The sequence below is a fragment of the Pleurodeles waltl genome, chromosome 1_2 (assembly GCF_031143425.1).
Source record: "Pleurodeles waltl isolate 20211129_DDA chromosome 1_2, aPleWal1.hap1.20221129, whole genome shotgun sequence".
NCBI classification, from domain to species: domain Eukaryota; kingdom Metazoa; phylum Chordata; class Amphibia; order Caudata; family Salamandridae; genus Pleurodeles; species Pleurodeles waltl.
In genome coordinates, this window is record NC_090437.1 from 600474692 (window position 1) to 600494084 (window position 19393).

Consider the following 19393-nt stretch of genomic DNA (forward strand, 5'->3'; position numbering starts at 1 on the left):
TCGGGAGACGTGGGGGAACGCTGGGTGGAAGGAAATTTGTGGCTCCTCTCAGATTCCAGAACTTTCTGCCACAGAAATGTGAGGAACATGTGTTTTTTTAGCCAAATTTTGAGGTTTGCAAAGGATTCTGGGTAACAGAACCTGGTCCCAGCCACACAAGTCACCCCATCTTGGATTCCCCTAGGTCTCTAGTTTTCAGAAATGCACAGGTTTGGTAGGTTTCCCTAGGTGGCGGCTGAGCTACAGGCCAAAATCCACAGGTAGGCACTTTGCTAAAAACAGGTCTATTTTCTGTGATGTGTCCACGTTGCGCTTTGGGGCGTTTCCTGTCGCGGGCGCTAGGCCTACCCACACAAGTGAGGTATCATTTTTATCGGGAGACGTGGGGGAACGCTGGGTGGAAGGAAATTTGTGGCTCCTCTCAGATTCCAGAACTTTCTGCCACAGAAATGTGAGGAACATGTGTTTTTTTAGCCAAATTTTGAGGTTTGCAAAGGATTCTGGGTAACAGAACCTGGTCCCAGCCACACAAGTCACCCCATCTTGGATTCCCCTAGGTCTCTAGTTTTCAGAAATGCACAGGTTTGGTAGGTTTCCCTAGGTGGCGGCTGAGCTACAGGCCAAAATCCACAGGTAGGCACTTTGCTAAAAACAGGTCTGTTTTCTGTGATGTGTCCACGTTGCGCTTTGGGGCGTTTCCTGTTGCGGGCGCTAGGCCTACCCACACAAGTGAGGTATTATTTTTATCGGGAGACGTGGGGGAATGCTGGGTGGAAGGAAATTTGTGGCTCCTCTCAGATTCCAGAACTTTCTGCCACAGAAATGTGAGGAACATGTGTTTTTTTAGCCACATTTTGAGGTTTGCAAAGGATTCTGGGTAACAGAACCTGGTCCCAGCCACACAAGTCACCCCATCCTGGATTCCCCTAGGTCTCTAGTTTTCAGAAATGCACAGGTTTGGTAGGTTTCCCTAGGTGGCGGCTGAGCTACAGGCCAAAATCTACAGGTAGGCACTTTGCAAAAAACACCTCTGTTTTCCTTCAAAAATTTGGTTGTGTCCACGTTGCGCTTTGGGGCGTTTCCTGTCGTGGGCGCTAGGCCTACCCACACAAGTGAGGTATCATTTTTATCGGGAGACGTGGGGGAACGCTGGGTGGAAGGAAATTTGTGGCTCCTCTCAGATTCCAGAACTTTCTGCCACAGAAATATGAGGAACATGTGTTTTTTTAGCCACATTTTGAGGTTTGCAAAGGATTCTGGGTAACAGAACCTGGTCCCAGCCACACAAGTCACCCCATCTTGGATTCCCCTAGGTCTCTAGTTTTCAGAAATGCACAGGTTTGGTAGGTTTCCCTAGGTGGCGGCTGAGCTACATGCCAAAATCCACAGGTAGGCACTTTGCTAAAAACAGGTCTGTTTTCTGTGATGTGTCCACGTTGCGCTTTGGGGCGTTTCCTGTCGCGGGCGCTAGGCCTACCCACACAAGTGAGGTATCATTTTTATCGGGAGACATGGGGGAACGCTGGGTGGAAGGAAATTTGTGGCTCCTCTCAGATTCCAGAACTTTCTGCCACAGAAATGTGAGGAACATGTGTTTTTTTAGCCACATTTTGAGGTTTGCAAAGGATTCTGGGTAACAGAACCTGGTCCCAGCCACACAAGTCACCCCATCCTGGATTCCCCTAGGTCTCTAGTTTTCAGAAATGCACAGGTTTGGTAGGTTTCCCTAGGTGGCGGCTGAGCTACAGGCAAAAATCTACAGGTAGGCACTTTGCAAAAAACACCTCTGTTTTCCTTCAAAAATTTGGTTGTGTCCATGTTGCGCTTTGGGGCGTTTCCTGTCGTGGGCGCTAGGCCTACCCACACAAGTGAGGTATCATTTTTATCGGGAGACGTGGGGGAACGCTGGGTGGAAGGAAATTCGTGGCTCCTCTCAGATTCCAGAACTTTCTGCCACAGAAATGTGAGGAACATGTGTTTTTTTAGCCAAATTTTGAGGTTTGCAAAGGATTCTGGGTAACAGAACCTGGTCCCAGCCACACAAGTCACCCCATCTTACATTCCCCTAGGTCTCTAGTTTTCAGAAATGCACAGGTTTGGTAGGTTTCCCTAGGTGGCGGCTGAGCTACAGGCCAAAATCCACAGGTAGGCACTTTGCTAAAAACAGGTCTATTTTCTGTGATATGTCCACGTTGCGCTTTGGGGCGTTTCCTGTCGCGGGCGCTAGGCCTACCCACACAAGTGAGGTATCATTTTTATCGGGAGACGTGGGGGAACGCTGGGTGGAAGGAAATTTGTGGCTCCTCTCAGATTCCAGAACTTTCTGCCACAGAAATGTGAGGAACATGTGTTTTTTTAGCCAAATTTTGAGGTTTGCAAAGGATTCTGGGTAACAGAACCTGGTCCCAGCCACACAAGTCACCCCATCTTGGATTCCCCTAGGTCTCTAGTTTTCAGAAATGCACAGGTTTGGTAGGTTTCCCTAGGTGGCGGCTGAGCTACAGGCCAAAATCCACAGGTAGGCACTTTGCTAAAAACAGGTCTATTTTCTGTGATGTGTCCACGTTGCGCTTTGGGGCGTTTCCTGTCGCGGGCGCTAGGCCTACCCACACAAGTGAGGTATCATTTTTATCGGGAGACGTGGGGGAACGCTGGGTGGAAGGAAATTTGTGGCTCCTCTCAGATTCCAGAACTTTCTGCCACAGAAATGTGAGGAACATGTGTTTTTTTAGCCACATTTTGAGGTTTGCAAAGGATTCTGGGTAACAGAACCTGGTCCCAGACACACAAGTCACCCCATCTTGGATTCCCCTAGGTCTCTAGTTTTCAGAAATGCACAGGTTTGGTAGGTTTCCCTAGGTGGCGGCTGAGCTACAGGCCAAAATCTACAGGTAGGCACTTTGCAAAAAACACCTCTGTTTTCCTTCAAAAATTTGGTTGTGTCCACGTTGCGCTTTGGGGCGCTTCCTGTCGTGGGCGCTAGGCCTACCCACACAAGTGAGGTATCATTTTTATCGGGAGACGTGGGGGAACGCTGGGTGGAAGGAAATGTGTGGCTCCTCTCAGATTCCAGAACTTTCTGCCACAGAAATGTGAGGAACATGTGTTTTTTTAGCCAAATTTTGAGGTTTGCAAAGGATTCTGGGTAACAGAACCTGGTCCCAGCCACACAAGTCACCCCATCTTGGATTCCCCTAGGTCTCTAGTTTTCAGAAATGCACAGGTTTGGTAGGTTTCCCTAGGTGGCGGCTGAGCTACAGGCCAAAATCTACAGGTAGGCACTTTGCTAAAAACAGGTCTGTTTTCTGCGATGTGTCCACGTTGTGTTTTGGGGCATATCCTGTCGCGGGCGCTAGGCCTACCCACACAAGTGAGGTATCATTTTTATCGGGAGACTTGGGGGAACATAGAATAGCAAAACAAGTGTTATTGCCCCTTGTCTTTCTCTACATTTTTCCCTTCCAAATGTAAGACTGTGTGTAAAAAAGACATCTATTTGAGAAATGCCCTGTAATTCACATGCTAGTATGGGCACCCTGGAATTCAGAGATGTGCAAATAACCACTGCTTCTCAACACCTTATCTTGTGCCCATTTTGGAAATACAAAGGTTTTCTTGATAGCTATTTTTTACTCTTTATATTTCAGCAAATGAATTGCTGTATACCCGGCATAGAATGAAAACCCACTGCAGGGTGCAGGTCATTTATTGGCTCTGGGTACCTAGAGTTCTTGATGAACCTACAAGCCCTATATATCCCCGCAACCAGAAGAGTCCAGCAGATGTAACGGTATATTGCTTTCGAAAATCTGACATTGCAGGAAAAAATTACAGAGTAAAACTTAGAGAAAAATTGATGTTTTTTTCACCTCAATTTCAATATTTTTCTTTTTCAGTTGTTATTTTCTGTAGGAAACCCTTGTAGGATCTACACAAATTACCCCTTGCTGAATTCAGAATTTTGTCTACTTTTCAGAAATGTTGCGGTTTCTGGGATCCGGCATTGGTTTCATGCCCATTTCTGTCACTGACTGGAAGGAGGCTGAAAGCACAAAAAATCGTACAAATGGGGTATGTCCCAGTAAAATGCCAAAATTGTGTTGAAAAATTGGGTTTTCTGATTCAAGTCTGCCTGTTCCTGAAAGCTGGGAAGCTGGTGATTTTATCACAGCAAACCCTTTGTTGATGCCCTTTTCAGGGAAAAAACCACAAGCCTTCTTCTGCAGCCCATTTTTCCATTTTTTTTAAAAAAAACGAAATTTTCACTGTTTTTTGGCTAATTTCTTGGCCTCCTTCTGGGGAACCCACAAAGTCTGGGTACCTCTAGAATCCCTAGGATGTTGGAAAAAAAGGACGCAAATTTGGCGTGGGTAGCTTACGTGAACAAAAAGTATGAGGGCCTAAGCGCGAACTGCTCCAAATAGCCAAAAAAAGGCTCGGCACAGGAGGGGGAAAAGGCCTGGCAGCGAAGGGGTTAATAGATCGAAATAACACATTAGAAATCAAGAACAGTTGGTATTTCGACGCACCATGAACTTCAGTCATGAATAACCACACCGGTTTATTGAAAGTTAGTGAATTTATTTCCCTATATTAACAAAGCTAACACAATGTATATAAGTCTCAAAACCAAATGATATATGTATACGAACATTACTAGCTGTCCATAGCGGCGGAAGAATCGCAATCTATGCAACATCTGAATAATGATACATTCAGTTATGGCAATACAAATCGCTAATATAAGCAACTGATTTTGACTAATCTCGTACATTGGTCAGCATAACAAGATTTCAATTCAACATGGTGCATCAAGTTCATACCTCGACTAACCTCTAATTAGCATTGGCATGTGGGGCTTCATGCAAAACAAATTTAGTCAACACAAATTTGGAAAACTTCTAGCCTGGGCCCTATCAAAATAGCAGTTGGTACCTAAAAGGAAAAACACAATGCATGATACAATTATCCTTCATATTTACCAATTACATTCAGCATTCAAGAAAGTCTTCGTCCTTCAGGTACCGGTTCGATTAGCATGGGGCAGAATTTCAAAAGGGCAAAGTTAAGGGCAAGTTTCCTTGCAGCAGCAAGGAAAATGGGCAAAGTTACTGCATGGGCAAGACGGGGCAATTTAAAGTTAAAGTCTCTAGGGTGAGAATTCTAAAAGTCTCTTTCTCAATAATAGAGAAAAGGGCATCAGGATGTTGTCTAAGATGGCGTCTGGTGTTTGGCTTCAAAGATGGCATCAAGGAAAATGGCTGACTTCTCTTTGTCCGGTGGGTTTAAGTAAGAAACATTCCAAATTCAGCAGGGTCTTCCATTGGAGGGTTCATAGGGTGGCTTCAAATTGACCAATGAAAAATTTCTTTCTACTAGTACTCATTTATGCATACATCGTCCTTGGAGCCTTGAAACACAAGTTGCAACATGGTTTGCCAATTATTTTGATATCTGTACCCTCATTGTCCGCACATGCAGACTGACCTTGGATCAGAGGGGATGAAACCGGCCTAGTACGAAACCTTGGAGATAAGTGTATTAGTCATCTCTACTGGAAAAATACAACTTTAAGCAAGAATATATGTTACATTAGTTCAAGGAAAAGCCACGCAGTTAGAATTTGAGACCAGGCAACTATGCCAAAGCCTCCACTAAATTTAAGCTAAGCACAAACAGTTTCAATAAGAAATCATGACACACATTTGCAATTATGACGGATTACTACAATTTTCTATTTTTCATGATTAATAAAGCACGTTTATAATATTGGCGAACTACTCCGAGGGCACAATTTCCCCCGTACATTATTTTCTTTACTAAAATCACACTACATTATACGATTTTGGTTACATGATATGTGAATATATGTAGGACCCTCTTTTTCTGCGTCATCAGGGGCATGTGTTTGAAAACCATATTTTTACTGTTTAACCTCATTTTAATGCTGTAGACATTTAGTATTTTGGACCTCTGTGGTGTTAAAGGCATGCTAACCAGATCACAGATTCATATCTTCTAGTTTAACGGGTCAACCGTTTTAACCTGAAGTTGTCATACTTGACACTTTGGTAAATAACTGTGTATGCACAGAAAGGTTTTATGTAGTTGTACAAAGTCCAGATATTTCAATGCATAAAATATAAGACAGGAGTTTCAGGCACTGATTCTTTTGAAATACTGCCTCCTCTATCATATCTTCTGAGCTTGGACAGCAGTATATTAAGGGAGAAATATTTGGATAAAACAATTTGAATTTGGTTTTTGTTAACATTTTAAGACCCGTGATAGACTTTTGTGCATTAGAATTGGACAACTGATAAAACTGCGCCCGTGGTTCTGTACTACAGGAGGGGCTGCTGACCACTGCACTGCCCTTTAGTACTATCCATTGCACGGGTGCAACTTCCAGCCCATGCAGTGCCACGGGGACATCCTTCATTTGCCTTGCAAAAGAAGGAACGCCGTTGTCAGTGTGTCCACACTGTATAACTGGGGCAGGATCATGAGCAAAGGAAATCTCGGGGTGCAATAACTGTCCACCTTCTAGGAAATGGCCACAGTTAGTGCACCCACGCATCCCAGAAGTGGTGCTTCTGGACGGTGCATGGAAAGTGCCCGTGACTTGCCATGGGGTCAGTCCTAGGGAAGTGGCTGCTTAGAGTCAAAAAGGGTAGGGGCATAACACAAGCTGCAGCAGTGGAAGGGACACCCAATTATTCAGGGATCCCCATTAAGCTCATAGCCAAAGGATATCTGTGATGTAGGTGACTCAGGGGTCCCTCATCATATTTTGCCAGGGGGGGCATCATTTTGCATTACACCACTGAAGAATGAAGCTGCAGTTCAAGAACCATCCTTCAGTGCGTCACCATCTCACCTCCCAGTGTATTCCTGTGCTGGAGAGAGCACATTATGTTTTTGCAATCGAGCCCAAAGTCCTGGTCTGTGCGTGGCACAACCAGTGAGGGTGCACATTGCCACAGGACTAAGGGCAGTGGCGTAGCGTGGGGGGTGCAGGGGGGGCTGGCCGCACCGGCGCAACATCTGGGGGGGGGCGCGCTCGCGAGTGCTAAAATCCACGGGTTAGGGGGCGCAAATTACTTGCCTTGCCCCGGGTGCTGACAACCCACGCTACGCCACTGACTAAGGGGCATATTTATGAGTCCCGCACGCTGCTGGAGCTTCACTTTTTGTGACGCTTGGGTGGCACAGACTGCAAAATGATATCTATGAGGCACGCAAAGCCACTTTGCGTGGTTTTGAATGGCCTCATAGATATGGAGTAAGGCAAGGCAATGCAAGTTTCTGCATTGCCATACTTTGCACCAGGGAGACGTTCTATGGGCATTGCGGTAGGTTTTCTCACTCCACACCCATGGATTTTGATACATCCTCAGATGTATGAGAGCTTGTAAACCTGAGGATGTGCCATAGCCTTAAGGCTCCCCAGGGCAGATACAAGGAGAATTTTTTTTATTTATCCTCGTATTTTCCTCTTTCCATGTGTGCTGCATTTTGCAGCATACATGGAAAGAGGAAAACACCTATATAGATTGTTTCTGTGCAGGAAGGTGCCCATTCTGCCGACAACGCAGGCACCCTTGCACCATTGTGTCAGGGTGCCTGCGTTGGCGCTAGGCTGCTGAAACGGCACCAGCGCAGGGGGAAAGGACAGGAATGTACTGTATTGCATTCGTGCCCTTTCACAAATTAAATTAACGAGTAAATGAAACGAGTACATTAAGGCCCAGTGCTGCTACAAGATAGTATCAATGTACTATATTTCGGTTTGTTATGCCCTCATTTCTAAAAAACTCAAGTACATATATCTTTTTCTAGAAGAGGATAATTGGTGGGGCCGTATGTAACCTACATTAGAAAGCGAGTGGTGGGGTTGAAATATTTAGCCTACCGGAGCAACCTTGCTCATTTTTATAGTCTTTCCGATGATTCTTGGAAAATGCTGGTACATAATATGTGCTTTGCTTCTCTCTTGTGCAGCATTTGCCCAGTGACTGCACACCAGCTGTTTCTAACCTCTTCCCTCGACTGCACAGTTCGACTCTGGAGCCTACAGGGTGAATACATAGGTAGGTGTTGGGGGTCGCTCCTATGACGCATGACTAACAAAGCTGAGATAACCTTGCAGTTCTGCATTTTCTATGCAAATTACTGATGCATACTTAAAAATACTGTGCGATTTGGTGTAAGTGTGAGACATTATTAATCCATTACATAGGCTACTGTGTCTCTATCCTCGGATTTGGCATCATTACATGTAATTATTAACATTAAGGTAGCAAACGTCAATTTTTTTTCTTTTATAAATTTGTGTTTGTTTATATACAAATGTACACAGAACTTTCAATGAGCTCAGACCATAGTCTTACATGTGAGAAGCGTCATGCTGGAGCTAACATAATAAACTCTTAAGTGCATTCAGGCAGTCAGCAAGTGGTATAGAGAACAACACACATATGTACACACCTTGCTTTAAAGATCCCATCTGTTCTTGTCACGTCGAATTTGACCTTCTCTGAAGACCATATTTTGCGTCATCGGTAATAACCATTTTTCTTCATGTGTCGGGGATGCTGTTGAGATGGGTTTGCCACCCATGCTACAGAGAATTGGATGTGAGTGTGTCATTCAACTTCTAAAAATAATTGGAAGCATATTTGAGGATTTCTTTATGGCGGTGGCATTACCGTACACTAAATTTGAAATATGTATTTATTTCTTATCTGGTTTGAGAAAAGTGAAGTCTTATTTCTAAAATGTAGTAATAAAAAATGTAGAAATAGTTACATTATTTTTGTCACTCAGTTTAATTGCCCATTCTTGCTGCTGAGAATAACGCTGTATCAGTGAGAAAGAACCTGCCTGGGAATAGCGTATCCTAAGTTGCACACCCAGGAATTCCCAAGAAGAACCATTGGGTGGTGATTAGCAGTCCAGGTGCCACAGGTCCTTCTTGAGGGACCATCACAGATCAGTGATTACGAGTTACAGCAGATGCTTGCCTCACACTGCTCTAACAGAAACACTCCTATAATCTCTTAACATCCAGTGAGGTCTGGCACCATATTGAGAGTGCAGGGTGTGTTACTTTGGCAGCTCCAAAGAAATCTCACATTATTTAAGCATGGTACATTGCAGTAGCAGTAGTAGGACTCCTCTTACAAAAACACACTAGTTCAGCCCACACAGTTTAGATCAAGAGGATATCCCAATTTCCCTGCATCAAAAATAAGCTGTTTTCATCTCCACCAAATCTTTTTCTGAACTGAACCTGAATATAATATCTGGACAAGCTAGGGTTCTGGTCTCCGTGTTGTTGGTGTCCTGCTGCCTGCTGCTGGATCCAAAGCTCAGATAAAACTGCTAGTCTGGTAGCTTTAGCACAATGCTGGAAGATTAGAGAATCAACAAGACAATCAGAGAACATTCCTTCAGCAACAAACTTGCCTGCTATGGTATAAGCCCCGTGCCTGGCTGGTTAAAGGAAGAATGAGAGAGAGTGATAAACGCGCGTCTAGCTTTGTGCTAGAAATTGGGATGAGCCTATTGAGTATTGTCCAGTTTGTGGAATCAAACCCCGTAACTAGCTTCTGCAGATTACTATGAGCGACATGTTCTAATCTTCCAACATTGCTAGTGTGAAAGCCATACACATGAGAACCTTGAAAAAATCATTAAGGCCAGAGTCCAATATCTGTCTTGGAAAAAACACCTTTCTAGTGTTTCTCAATTGCTGCACACACCCCAGTTGTGTCATTTTCATCTCCACAGTAAGATTCAGTAGAAATCATCTGACCTTTTGGATTATTCATCAACCGTGGCTCTCAGACAACCGCCCCTACGATGACAGTGTCTCATAAAATACCTACGGTAAATGAAAACTTTATTTAACAAAACAAACCTGTAAGACGTATGTTAACGCTGTACACTCTGGAGCAAACCAGGATTTTTTTGCTGGTACCCCTAACAAGTCAAATAACAATACCTCGACATTTTCTTTTAATTTTTCACTGCTCTCAATAGGTTATCATTAGTTTTCACACTTTTTCATGTTGTCACTTGATTCAGTTTCAATTTAGCTGTTTCTCTTGACTTTCTTCTTTCATTTTGTGGTAGGTAGCGAACACATTTTCTTGTCATGAGTTCACATTATTTATTCATATATTAGTATCATTTTATAGTTGTTAGCTCAGAGCTTCTCGCTACGTAAAGATCCATACCTCTTATCAGAGGGGAACACTTGGACACCATATGCAGATATTTGTTTGCTACTGGAGAGTATTCTGTCTTTGGTGTTGTCAGAGTTCAGCTAGAACATTTAAAAAAGTCTTTAGAGGGGCAGGGCTATCCTAACTTTCAAGAGGCAACAACCTCCCTAAGCTTCAATAGGCTCCATCGTCTAAGGCGCAACTTAAAAGCAATAGACAACAACTTGGCTCCACAAGCACATTCAGCAAGTTGGTCAGTGCAGAAAAGACATCAGAAACATGAGCTTTTTCCTTTAACATCTATTGAAAATGTCCAAGCCAGATGCCAGAGCATCAATGCTATGCCACTTAGTAACAACCATAAGTTCCTAAGTTAGATTGTGGTCAACTAGTACTCCCACATATGTATAGCTGCTGGCCGCCTCTGTTTTTGATGGTTCCAAATGCCAGCTCATATTATTTGTTTCCTGCCTTGCAGCACATAATTTTATTTTTCATTAAGTTTGGAAGCAAATCATAAGCTCGCTTTTTCTTGAATCGGTTCTTAATATTTCCCACTGTATACCACATTTATATGTATACATTGTCTGTGGCCCAGGTATAGTGGGGTTATATGGAATTTCCCCTGCTATTGGACATACATGCACTCCACAGACTTCTTCAGAGATGTCCAGACAACCCTAATGAGCATGCTCTTCAATGGCAAGTGGCTCTTCAGAGGAGAAGGCCAGCTCCCCTCTCAAACATTTTAAGAACAGTTCTGCCATGTTGTTCTTGGTGGACCTGACCTACCCAAGTAAAACAGTTCTAGCAGCAGTGATGTCTCTTCCAAGGCTTCTACTGGGGACAGCCCTCACAGCAAAAGCACATTATCAGCAAGTTCATATCCCCACCAACAGCTATATAGCTCCTTTTGGGCTGAGGTGGATCTAAAAGGTGCCAACATCAGCCAAACAGTAGCTTCTGTCACTACCATCTTCTGCTGGGTCTGCTATCCCAAAGCCTCTCTGCCTCCTCCTTCTCAGCTTTTGGTAGGGGCGATGGTCTCCCAATTCACCATGAATTCAGAGATGATAATGATAAACTGCTGCATGCTCTAGCTTATATGTGAGTGCTTCGTCCTACCATTCCTCTCCATACCGGTCTGCCCTTCTGTCTTACACAGGTCATGATCTTAGAGGAGAGAGGTTCATGGCCTCTTGAAAAAAGGGGCCATGGAAATAGTACCTGTGGTGGAGAGAAGCATGGAAGTCTACTCCCTTTAGTTTCTGGTCCACACAAAAAACTGAGGCCTCAGGTACATCCAGGCCCTATACCCCTTGAACCACTTCATTTAACAGGAGAAGTTCAAAATGCTTTCCCTGCACCAGTTTCTGCTGCAACTCAGTGAGGGAGATTGGTTGGTGTCCCTGGTTCTACAAGATGTGTATGTTCATCTTCCGATCCTCCACATTCAAATTGTTACCTCAAATTTATTGTTAGGTCCCAGCATTTTCAGTTTTTGTTTCTACAACCTCTCTGCAAGTGTTCACCAAAGGAATAGCCATGGTGACGGCTTCACTCAGAAGATGAGGAGTTCATGTATTTATATGCATGGATGATTGGCTCAAGAAGGCAGGGCCACAGAACATCTTCCTTAGCTAGTCATGGAGCACCTTCACTACACCATGACACTGCTACTCACAATTGGTTTTACCATCAATGCTAAGTCCTACCACACCCCCACAAGGAAATGGACCTTCAAAGGAGTGGTGCTGGATATGACTTCTAAGAAGGTTTTTTCACCTTCTCAGCGGATTGCCGATATTCAGGATAGGGTTTCTATGTTTCTGAATCGGGTTCTGATCCAAGTATTCCAGTACTATGCTTCCTTAGTCTGATAGTCTCTTGAATTGTATTGATGCTGTGTGCCAGATAGTGTCCTCCAATGGTGCCTAAGATGACAGCATTAAAGGAGTATTTTGGCTCAATGTGGATTTTCCACTCTGTCCTCCTAGACCTCCACTGGTGCATGTGCCAATCCAATCTCTCTGTACATCATCCTTCAGTCCTATGCGTTCACTAGCTACCGTAGTTACAGACACCACCTTGTTGAGCTTGGGCACTCATTTGAGTGGCATGACGGCACTGACGCTTTAGTCTGTGTCTGATCAGTGGCTGCACATAAATGTCTTGAAGCTGCAGACAGTCCATCATGCCATCAACACCATTCTCCCTTTCATCTCAGGGAGTACCATCCAGCTCCCATCGGACAACACAAACACTGTTAGCTATATCAGCACACATGGGGATGTGGACTCTTGTCTAGAAGACTTTATGCCGGAGGAGGTGGTTCCTAAGGCAAGGAATCTTCTGAGTGGCACCCTGAATGTGACGACTGGAGCATTGAGGTGCCTCCTTCTGAAAGCCATGAGTGGCAACTCTATCCTTAATTGAGAGACATGATCTTCTCTAGATTTGGGTTGTCTATCAGTGGTTCTCTTCACTATGGTCTGGAAAATGAAGTGTTGTCTGTGTTTGTTGGGGATACCTTCAGGTTGAATTGGTCACAGGATCTGCCTTACTTATTCCGACCTGAGAACTCTTCTGTTGAATGTTCTGCAGACTATGCAAAATTACAAACTCAATGGATCCTGGTCACACCAGGTTGAGCAAGGAGGATTTGGTACACAGATCTCCCTCTTTTTGTTCCTCACAGTGTTATCTGCTTTCAAAGTAGAATGGATAGGTCCTCTACCTCAATCCTTTGACACTTCAGGTGCGTGTATGGGAATTGAGCAGTGCTTACTATAGACTACTCTTTACCAAGATGAATGCTGGCTTTGTCTTTGTGTTACCCCAGGTGAAGCAAGGACAACACAAAGGCTTCAGTTATATTCACAAAGCCGCACAAGGGGAGATTTGTGGAGCTTTGTGTGACTTTTTAAAGAAATGTAACAATGCAGCGGCTTGCACTGTGTTACATTACATTTCATGCTGGTAGGCGTTCTATGGGTGAAGCATGAGCATTCCAATGGATCTTTCCATGAAATGTGATGCATTTCCAGATTTACTAAAGCCAGTAAACCAGGGAATGTGTCAAAATTCTATGCCTTCCCCAGTGAGGCATAACAAGGAGAAATATCTTTATTTCTTCTTGTTACTCCCTCTTTCTATGCATTATGCATTATGCATCACACATAGAAGAAGGAAAATTGCTCTAATGATTATTTTTGTGCTGGAAGGTGGCCTTTCCTGCACAAAAACAATCCTGCCTGTAATATAGGCATCCTTGCAGTATAGTGCACATGTGACTGTGTTTGCGCAACATTGCATACTTTGCACCAGCCCCCAGAGAGAGGAGAAATGATCATATTACTTACTGGTAATTGCATTGCACCTAGTCCTACTCCCTCGATTTGATTCATTCCATGGGAAGCAGTCCCGTCTGCTGAGACCAATACCAAGCTACAAAATAAAAACTCCACGCCGCCACTCGTCCTGTGATTCACAAGCTCGGAATGAACCACAACACAGTTGCGCTGTGCTGGGAGGGAGGGCATATGAATCAAAGAGAGGGGATAGGAATAAACCCTAATGCAGTTAATGGTAAGTAAATGAGCATTACCGTTGCACCCCTCACTCACTTTGCTTCATTACATGTGAGAGTATTGAGCAAAATCACCATGTACAACTATAGCTGAATGCTACAAAGAACATAATTTAACAAGATCATAAATGCCCTCTATTGCTTCATAGCAGAAAGGGCATTATAACACAATACATCATCCAATTGAGTGTTTTATGAAAGCCTGTAATGTTTCCAAAAGTGGAAAGGGTTGCTCAAGTTGCAGCCCAACATATCTCAGCAATTGAAGCCCCTTGCAATTCAGCCATCATGGAAGATATATTGTGATTAGACCTGTCCTGAATACCTTCCAGTGTCTTCTGTCCTACTGAATCACAGGCCATGGAAATAAGAGGCCTAACCCATCTACTCAAAGAAGCAGTTGATGGCTTATACCCTGTGTTAATTGGCCCAAAATTTACAAATGAGTTTCCGCCTACCTGAATGGCTGAACTCTCTCCAATGAAGCCAGAAATGCTCTTCTAACATTCAAATAACTCATCCTCTATTCCTCATGAGAGAAGGAGATGGACAAAACTCATGTGAAATGACCTCCTGTTGCTCATGAGATGAGGAATTGATATTTGGCACAAATGATGGGATTAAGTAAAGTACCATTCTATCCAGAAACATTTTGCAAAATGGAAACCTGAAAGAATGCGCCTCCAACTCCACTAACCGTCTGGCAGACGTGGTTGACCCCATGAAAAAGATTTTGAGAGTAAGCAATCTCCAGTCTAATTCACTCAAAAGCTCGACGGGTGGACCAGACAATGCTTTCAAAACCAGAGGAAGATCCCAAGTTGGAAACAACTTCGGATGAGGATGATGAAGATTCTCTATCCCTTTAAAAAGTCCAGTCACCAATCCAATGTCATCACTCAAATTCCCACAAGAACTCCCGAAAGTCCTAATAGCTTCTCATTGGATTCTAAGGGTAGGAACTTTCCGACCCAAACTGGACCCGTCTTGCAAGAAGCTTGTTACATGAACCAAGTCAAAGATTTGCTATCTAAAAGCATGGGGAAACTGTAGCAATTATGAGTTTATCCAGCGTATTGTTCTGTGATGCTGCTGGCTTAGGGTTTTCTTTGTGCTTTGCCTTGGAGAATACTGGGCGTGTTATTATGGTACGGTGTTTTTGTTGTGCATGGTAGATTACTGCACTGTCACCACTGTACCCTGCCTTTAAGTTACCCAAAGAGGGCATTTACAGTACCTGTGAGCTCCGTCCAACTTTCTTCGCACGGTAAGTGTGCGTTGGACTATGTTTTGCAAGTATTATCTGTTTGAGATAGTTTTTCCTCCGCTCTTTGTGTTTTAATGTTTGGAACGCAATGGTTATTTTGTGTGTGTGTTTTACACGTTTTAACACTGTTGCACGCTAGAAATAAATACTGTGCCTCATCCCTGGTGCCTAGTGGTAGGCATCTCCGGTTTACCGTGTAAGTAATCCTTTTGTGCTTTTATATTTTTGTATTCTGTAAATGCCGTTTTCTTCTGCCATCTTTGCATAGCCTTCTATTCCTCTAATGGTGGCCGCTGCACGGAGCCCTGTGTGACTCCCTGACCTGGTTCTGGCCAGGAGTTCACTTGGCTCCACCAGCCTGCCCCTGTGCCACTGATCTGTCCGACTGCGCCTGGACATCAGTTCGAGGCCCTCCTCCACCCACAGGCACCCGCCTGCGCCTCATCTCTGGTGCCTAGTGGTAGGCATCTCCGGTTTACCGTGTAAGTAATCCTTTTGTGTTTCTGTATTCTGTATGTGCCGTTTATGTATTTTTGTATTCTGTATACGCCGTTTTCTTCTGCCATCCTTGCATAGCCTTCTATTCCTCTTGTGATCCTCTGCACTGCGCTTTTCTGCCCCCCTCCTGTTCTTAGCTCTCGCTTCGCTCTCTCTCTCCCACCCGTTTTCCTCAACACCAGCTCTGGGCGGTCTCTGTTTCCCCTGCCGCTGCCTCCCCTGTGGCCCCACCCCCGCGCACACCCATTGGCCCTCTCTCCCTCCTCCCAGCTGCTCCACCCTCCCACCCTCTTAATGGCGGACACTGTGCGTCCGCCGCTGGCGCGCCAGAGGCAAGCCCGTCTGCGCCCGTCTGCGCCTGTCCGCGCCTGGACCGCGCCCAGCGCCAGTCCCCCAGGTCCCCCCAGCCAAGAACCCCCAGACAACACTATTCCACAAACACACTCCACTTCCTCAACCCAGGACCACGCCCCGCCTGCACCCAAACCAACCCCCCACACACACAGGGACCCTTCACCTGCTACGTCTGCCGATTCTCCTGCTCCACCTTTCACACCTCTAACACCCACATGTCCCACACCAACCCCAGAGCCCCCCACACCAAACACCACAACCTCAACGCAACAGACTCCTGAACAGCCCCCGCACACCCCAACAGGCCCCACCACAAAAACCCCACAACCTGAACACACGCCACGACAACACCACCACAACCCACAGCAACACCACAAGCCCCCCACACCAACACCATCGCACAACACAACAACATCCCCCACAACCATCTCAACTGCTTACTCCTAAACACCCGCTCCCTACATAAACATGCCATAGAACTCTGGGACCTCATCACATCACACTCACCTGACATCGTCTTCCTCACGGAAACCTGGACGAACCACTCATCTGAGCCCAACATAGCCACAGCCACCCCTGATGAGTACAAACTCCAACGCAAAGAAACCAGGAGGTGGCATTGCCGTCCTGCACAAAGACACCATTAAGGTTACCACCAACACACACAACACCCTCGACGGCGCAGAACATATTCACTTCCTAATCCACATAAACAACAACACCACCCTCAGAGGTACACTCATATACAGACCCCCAGGGCCACGCCCCCCCTTCTGCGACACCATCGCCAACACCATCAGCCCTCACGCCCGCACCTCCACAGACTACATCCTCCTCTGTGATTTCAACTTTCACTTGGAGAACCCTCAAGACCACAACTCCTCATCCCTCCTAGACAACCTCACCAACCTCGGACTCAAACAACTGGTCACAGCACCCACCCACTCAGCAGGACACACACTAGATGCAATCTTCACTTCGAGCCAACACATAACCTACACCCACACCACCGAACTCCACTGGATCCACCACCACTGCGTCGACTTCCCCTTCGCCAAACCCCCCACACACCAACACACCACACCCTACAGCATGTGGGACAAGATCCCCACAGAACACCTGAACTGCCAACTGGCGCAGAACCCCCTGCCCACACCAACGACCCCAACACTGCTGCCCACAACCTCCCAAAATGGATCACCACCTGCGCAGACCCACTCGCCCCCCTCAGAAAAAACATCACCACCTGCAACATCAAGAACGCCCCATGGTTCACCACTGAACTCCAAGACTCCACACGCAAATGCTGCAAAGCAGAGAAAGCCTGGCGAAAGGAACACTCAACCACCAACTTCTCCACCCTCAAAACCTCCATTCGCAATCACCACCAACTCATACGCACCACCAAAAGAGCATACTACAAGGAACGCATAGACAGTAACTCCCACAACAGCAAAGAACTCTTTACCATCATCAAAGAGCTCTCCAAACCCAAAGCCAGCAACATAGACCCCACGCACACACAACTACTCTGCGACTCCCACCGCAAAATCCTAGACATACACAACAGTTTCATACCACACACACCCACCACACACCCCCCCCACCCGTCCAACACAGACTCCCCTCACACACCCCCAACCTACTAACCACATGGGCCCCAACCACCGACGAAGAAACTGAAAAAACAATGAATTCCATCCACTCTGGATCCCCCTCCGACCCCTGCCCCCATCGCATCTACAACAAAGCCAGCCCAACCATCGCCCCCAAGCTTTGCGACATAATCAACACCTCATTCGACACCGCTACCTTCCCAGACCCCTGGAAGCACGCAGAAATCACTGCACTCCTAAAAAAGCCCAAAGCTGACCCGGACGACTTCTCCAACTACCGCCCCATCTCTCTCCTCCCTTTCCCCGCCAAGGTCGCTGAAAAACTAGTAAATACCCACCTATCCCACTTCCTTGAGGAAAACAACACACTCGATCCCTCCCAGTCTGGGTTCCGCAAGAACCACAGCACGGAAACTGCCCTCATCGCATGTACTGACGACATCAGAACCATAGTCGACAAGGGCGTGACCGTCGCACTCATCCTTCTGGACCTCTCCGCGGCCTTTGACACTTTCTGCCACCATACACTCCACACACGCCTCCACAACACAGGAATTTGACACAAAGCCCTAGACTGGCTAACCTCCTTCCTCACCGATAGAACCCAAAAAATCTGCCTCCCTCCTTTCCACTCCACTGCCACCAAAATCATCTGCGGAGTCCCCCAAGGGTCCTCCCTCAGCCCCACCCTTTTCAACATTTACATGACCCCACTCGCCAACATCCTCCGACCACACGGAATCACCATCTTCTCCTACGCAGATGACACCCAACTCATCATCTCCCTAACCCGCAACCCTACTACCTCCAAAACCGACCTCCACGCTGCACTCCTTGACACCGCCACTTGGATGACAGCTAACCACCTCAAGCTCAACTCCAACAAAACCGAAATAATCATTTTTGGCCCCAACAAGACCATATGGGATGACTCCTGGTGGCCCCCCGCCCTAGGCCCTGCACCTACCCCCGCAAACCACACACGCAACCGTGGCATCATCCTGGACCCCTCCCTCTCCATGACCCAGCAAATCAACGCTGTCACCGCCTCCTGTTTCAACACACTCCGCACGCTGAAAAAACCTTCAAATGGATTCCCATAGAGACCAGAAAGACAGTCACCCACGCACTCATCAGCAGCAGGCTAGACTACGGAAACGCCCTCTACGCTGGCACCACACTCAAACTCCAGAGAATCCAGAACACAGCCTCACGCCTCATCCTGGACTTCCCTCGCCATGAACACATCTCATCACACCTCAGATCCCTCCACTGGCTCCCCATCGACAAGAGGATCACCTTCAAAATCCTCATCCACGCGCAAAAATCCCTCCACAACACCGGCCCAACCTACCTCAATGAAAGTGTGAACTTCCACACTCCCAACCGCCACCTCCGATCTGCTGACCTTGCACTCGCCACAGTCCCCTGCATCCAACGCACCACCACAGGAGGCAGATCCTTCTCTTACCTCGCCCCCAAGGCCTGGAACTCCCTCCCCACCAACCTCCGCAAGACCCAAGAACTCCTCCTTTTCAGAAAGAACCTCAAGACATGGCTGTCCGAACAGTGACCATCCTCCTCCACCCCCCACCCCAGAGCCTTGAGACCCTCACGGGTGAGTAGCGCGCTCTATAATTTTTTTTGATTTGAAGTCAACCATAGTGGGATCTACATTTCTAAAAACACCCCAGCAGGAAAATGTACGCCAATTCCTAGAGTAAGATTAGAGAGTGAAGACCTCCTAGAGGCCTGTAAAGTCACTGCCAACCGATCTGGAACCCCCTGGAAATTCAACCATCTCCTCTCAACCTCCATGCTGTTAATTTTAGATTGT

At 46.1% G+C, this 19393-nt stretch overlaps 1 protein-coding gene across 2 annotated transcripts in view; it reads left to right on the top strand.

The window, feature by feature from the left end:
• LOC138301837 (cilia- and flagella-associated protein 337-like) overlaps positions 1-19393 on the top strand; it is a 455621-nt gene that overhangs the window by 399022 nt on the left and 37206 nt on the right. For both annotated transcript variants that reach the window (XM_069242337.1, XM_069242343.1), the window contains exon 23: positions 8005-8093. In XM_069242337.1, the coding sequence (XP_069098438.1) occupies positions 8005-8093 (89 nt within the window). The remainder of the gene's footprint in view (positions 1-8004; positions 8094-19393) is intronic.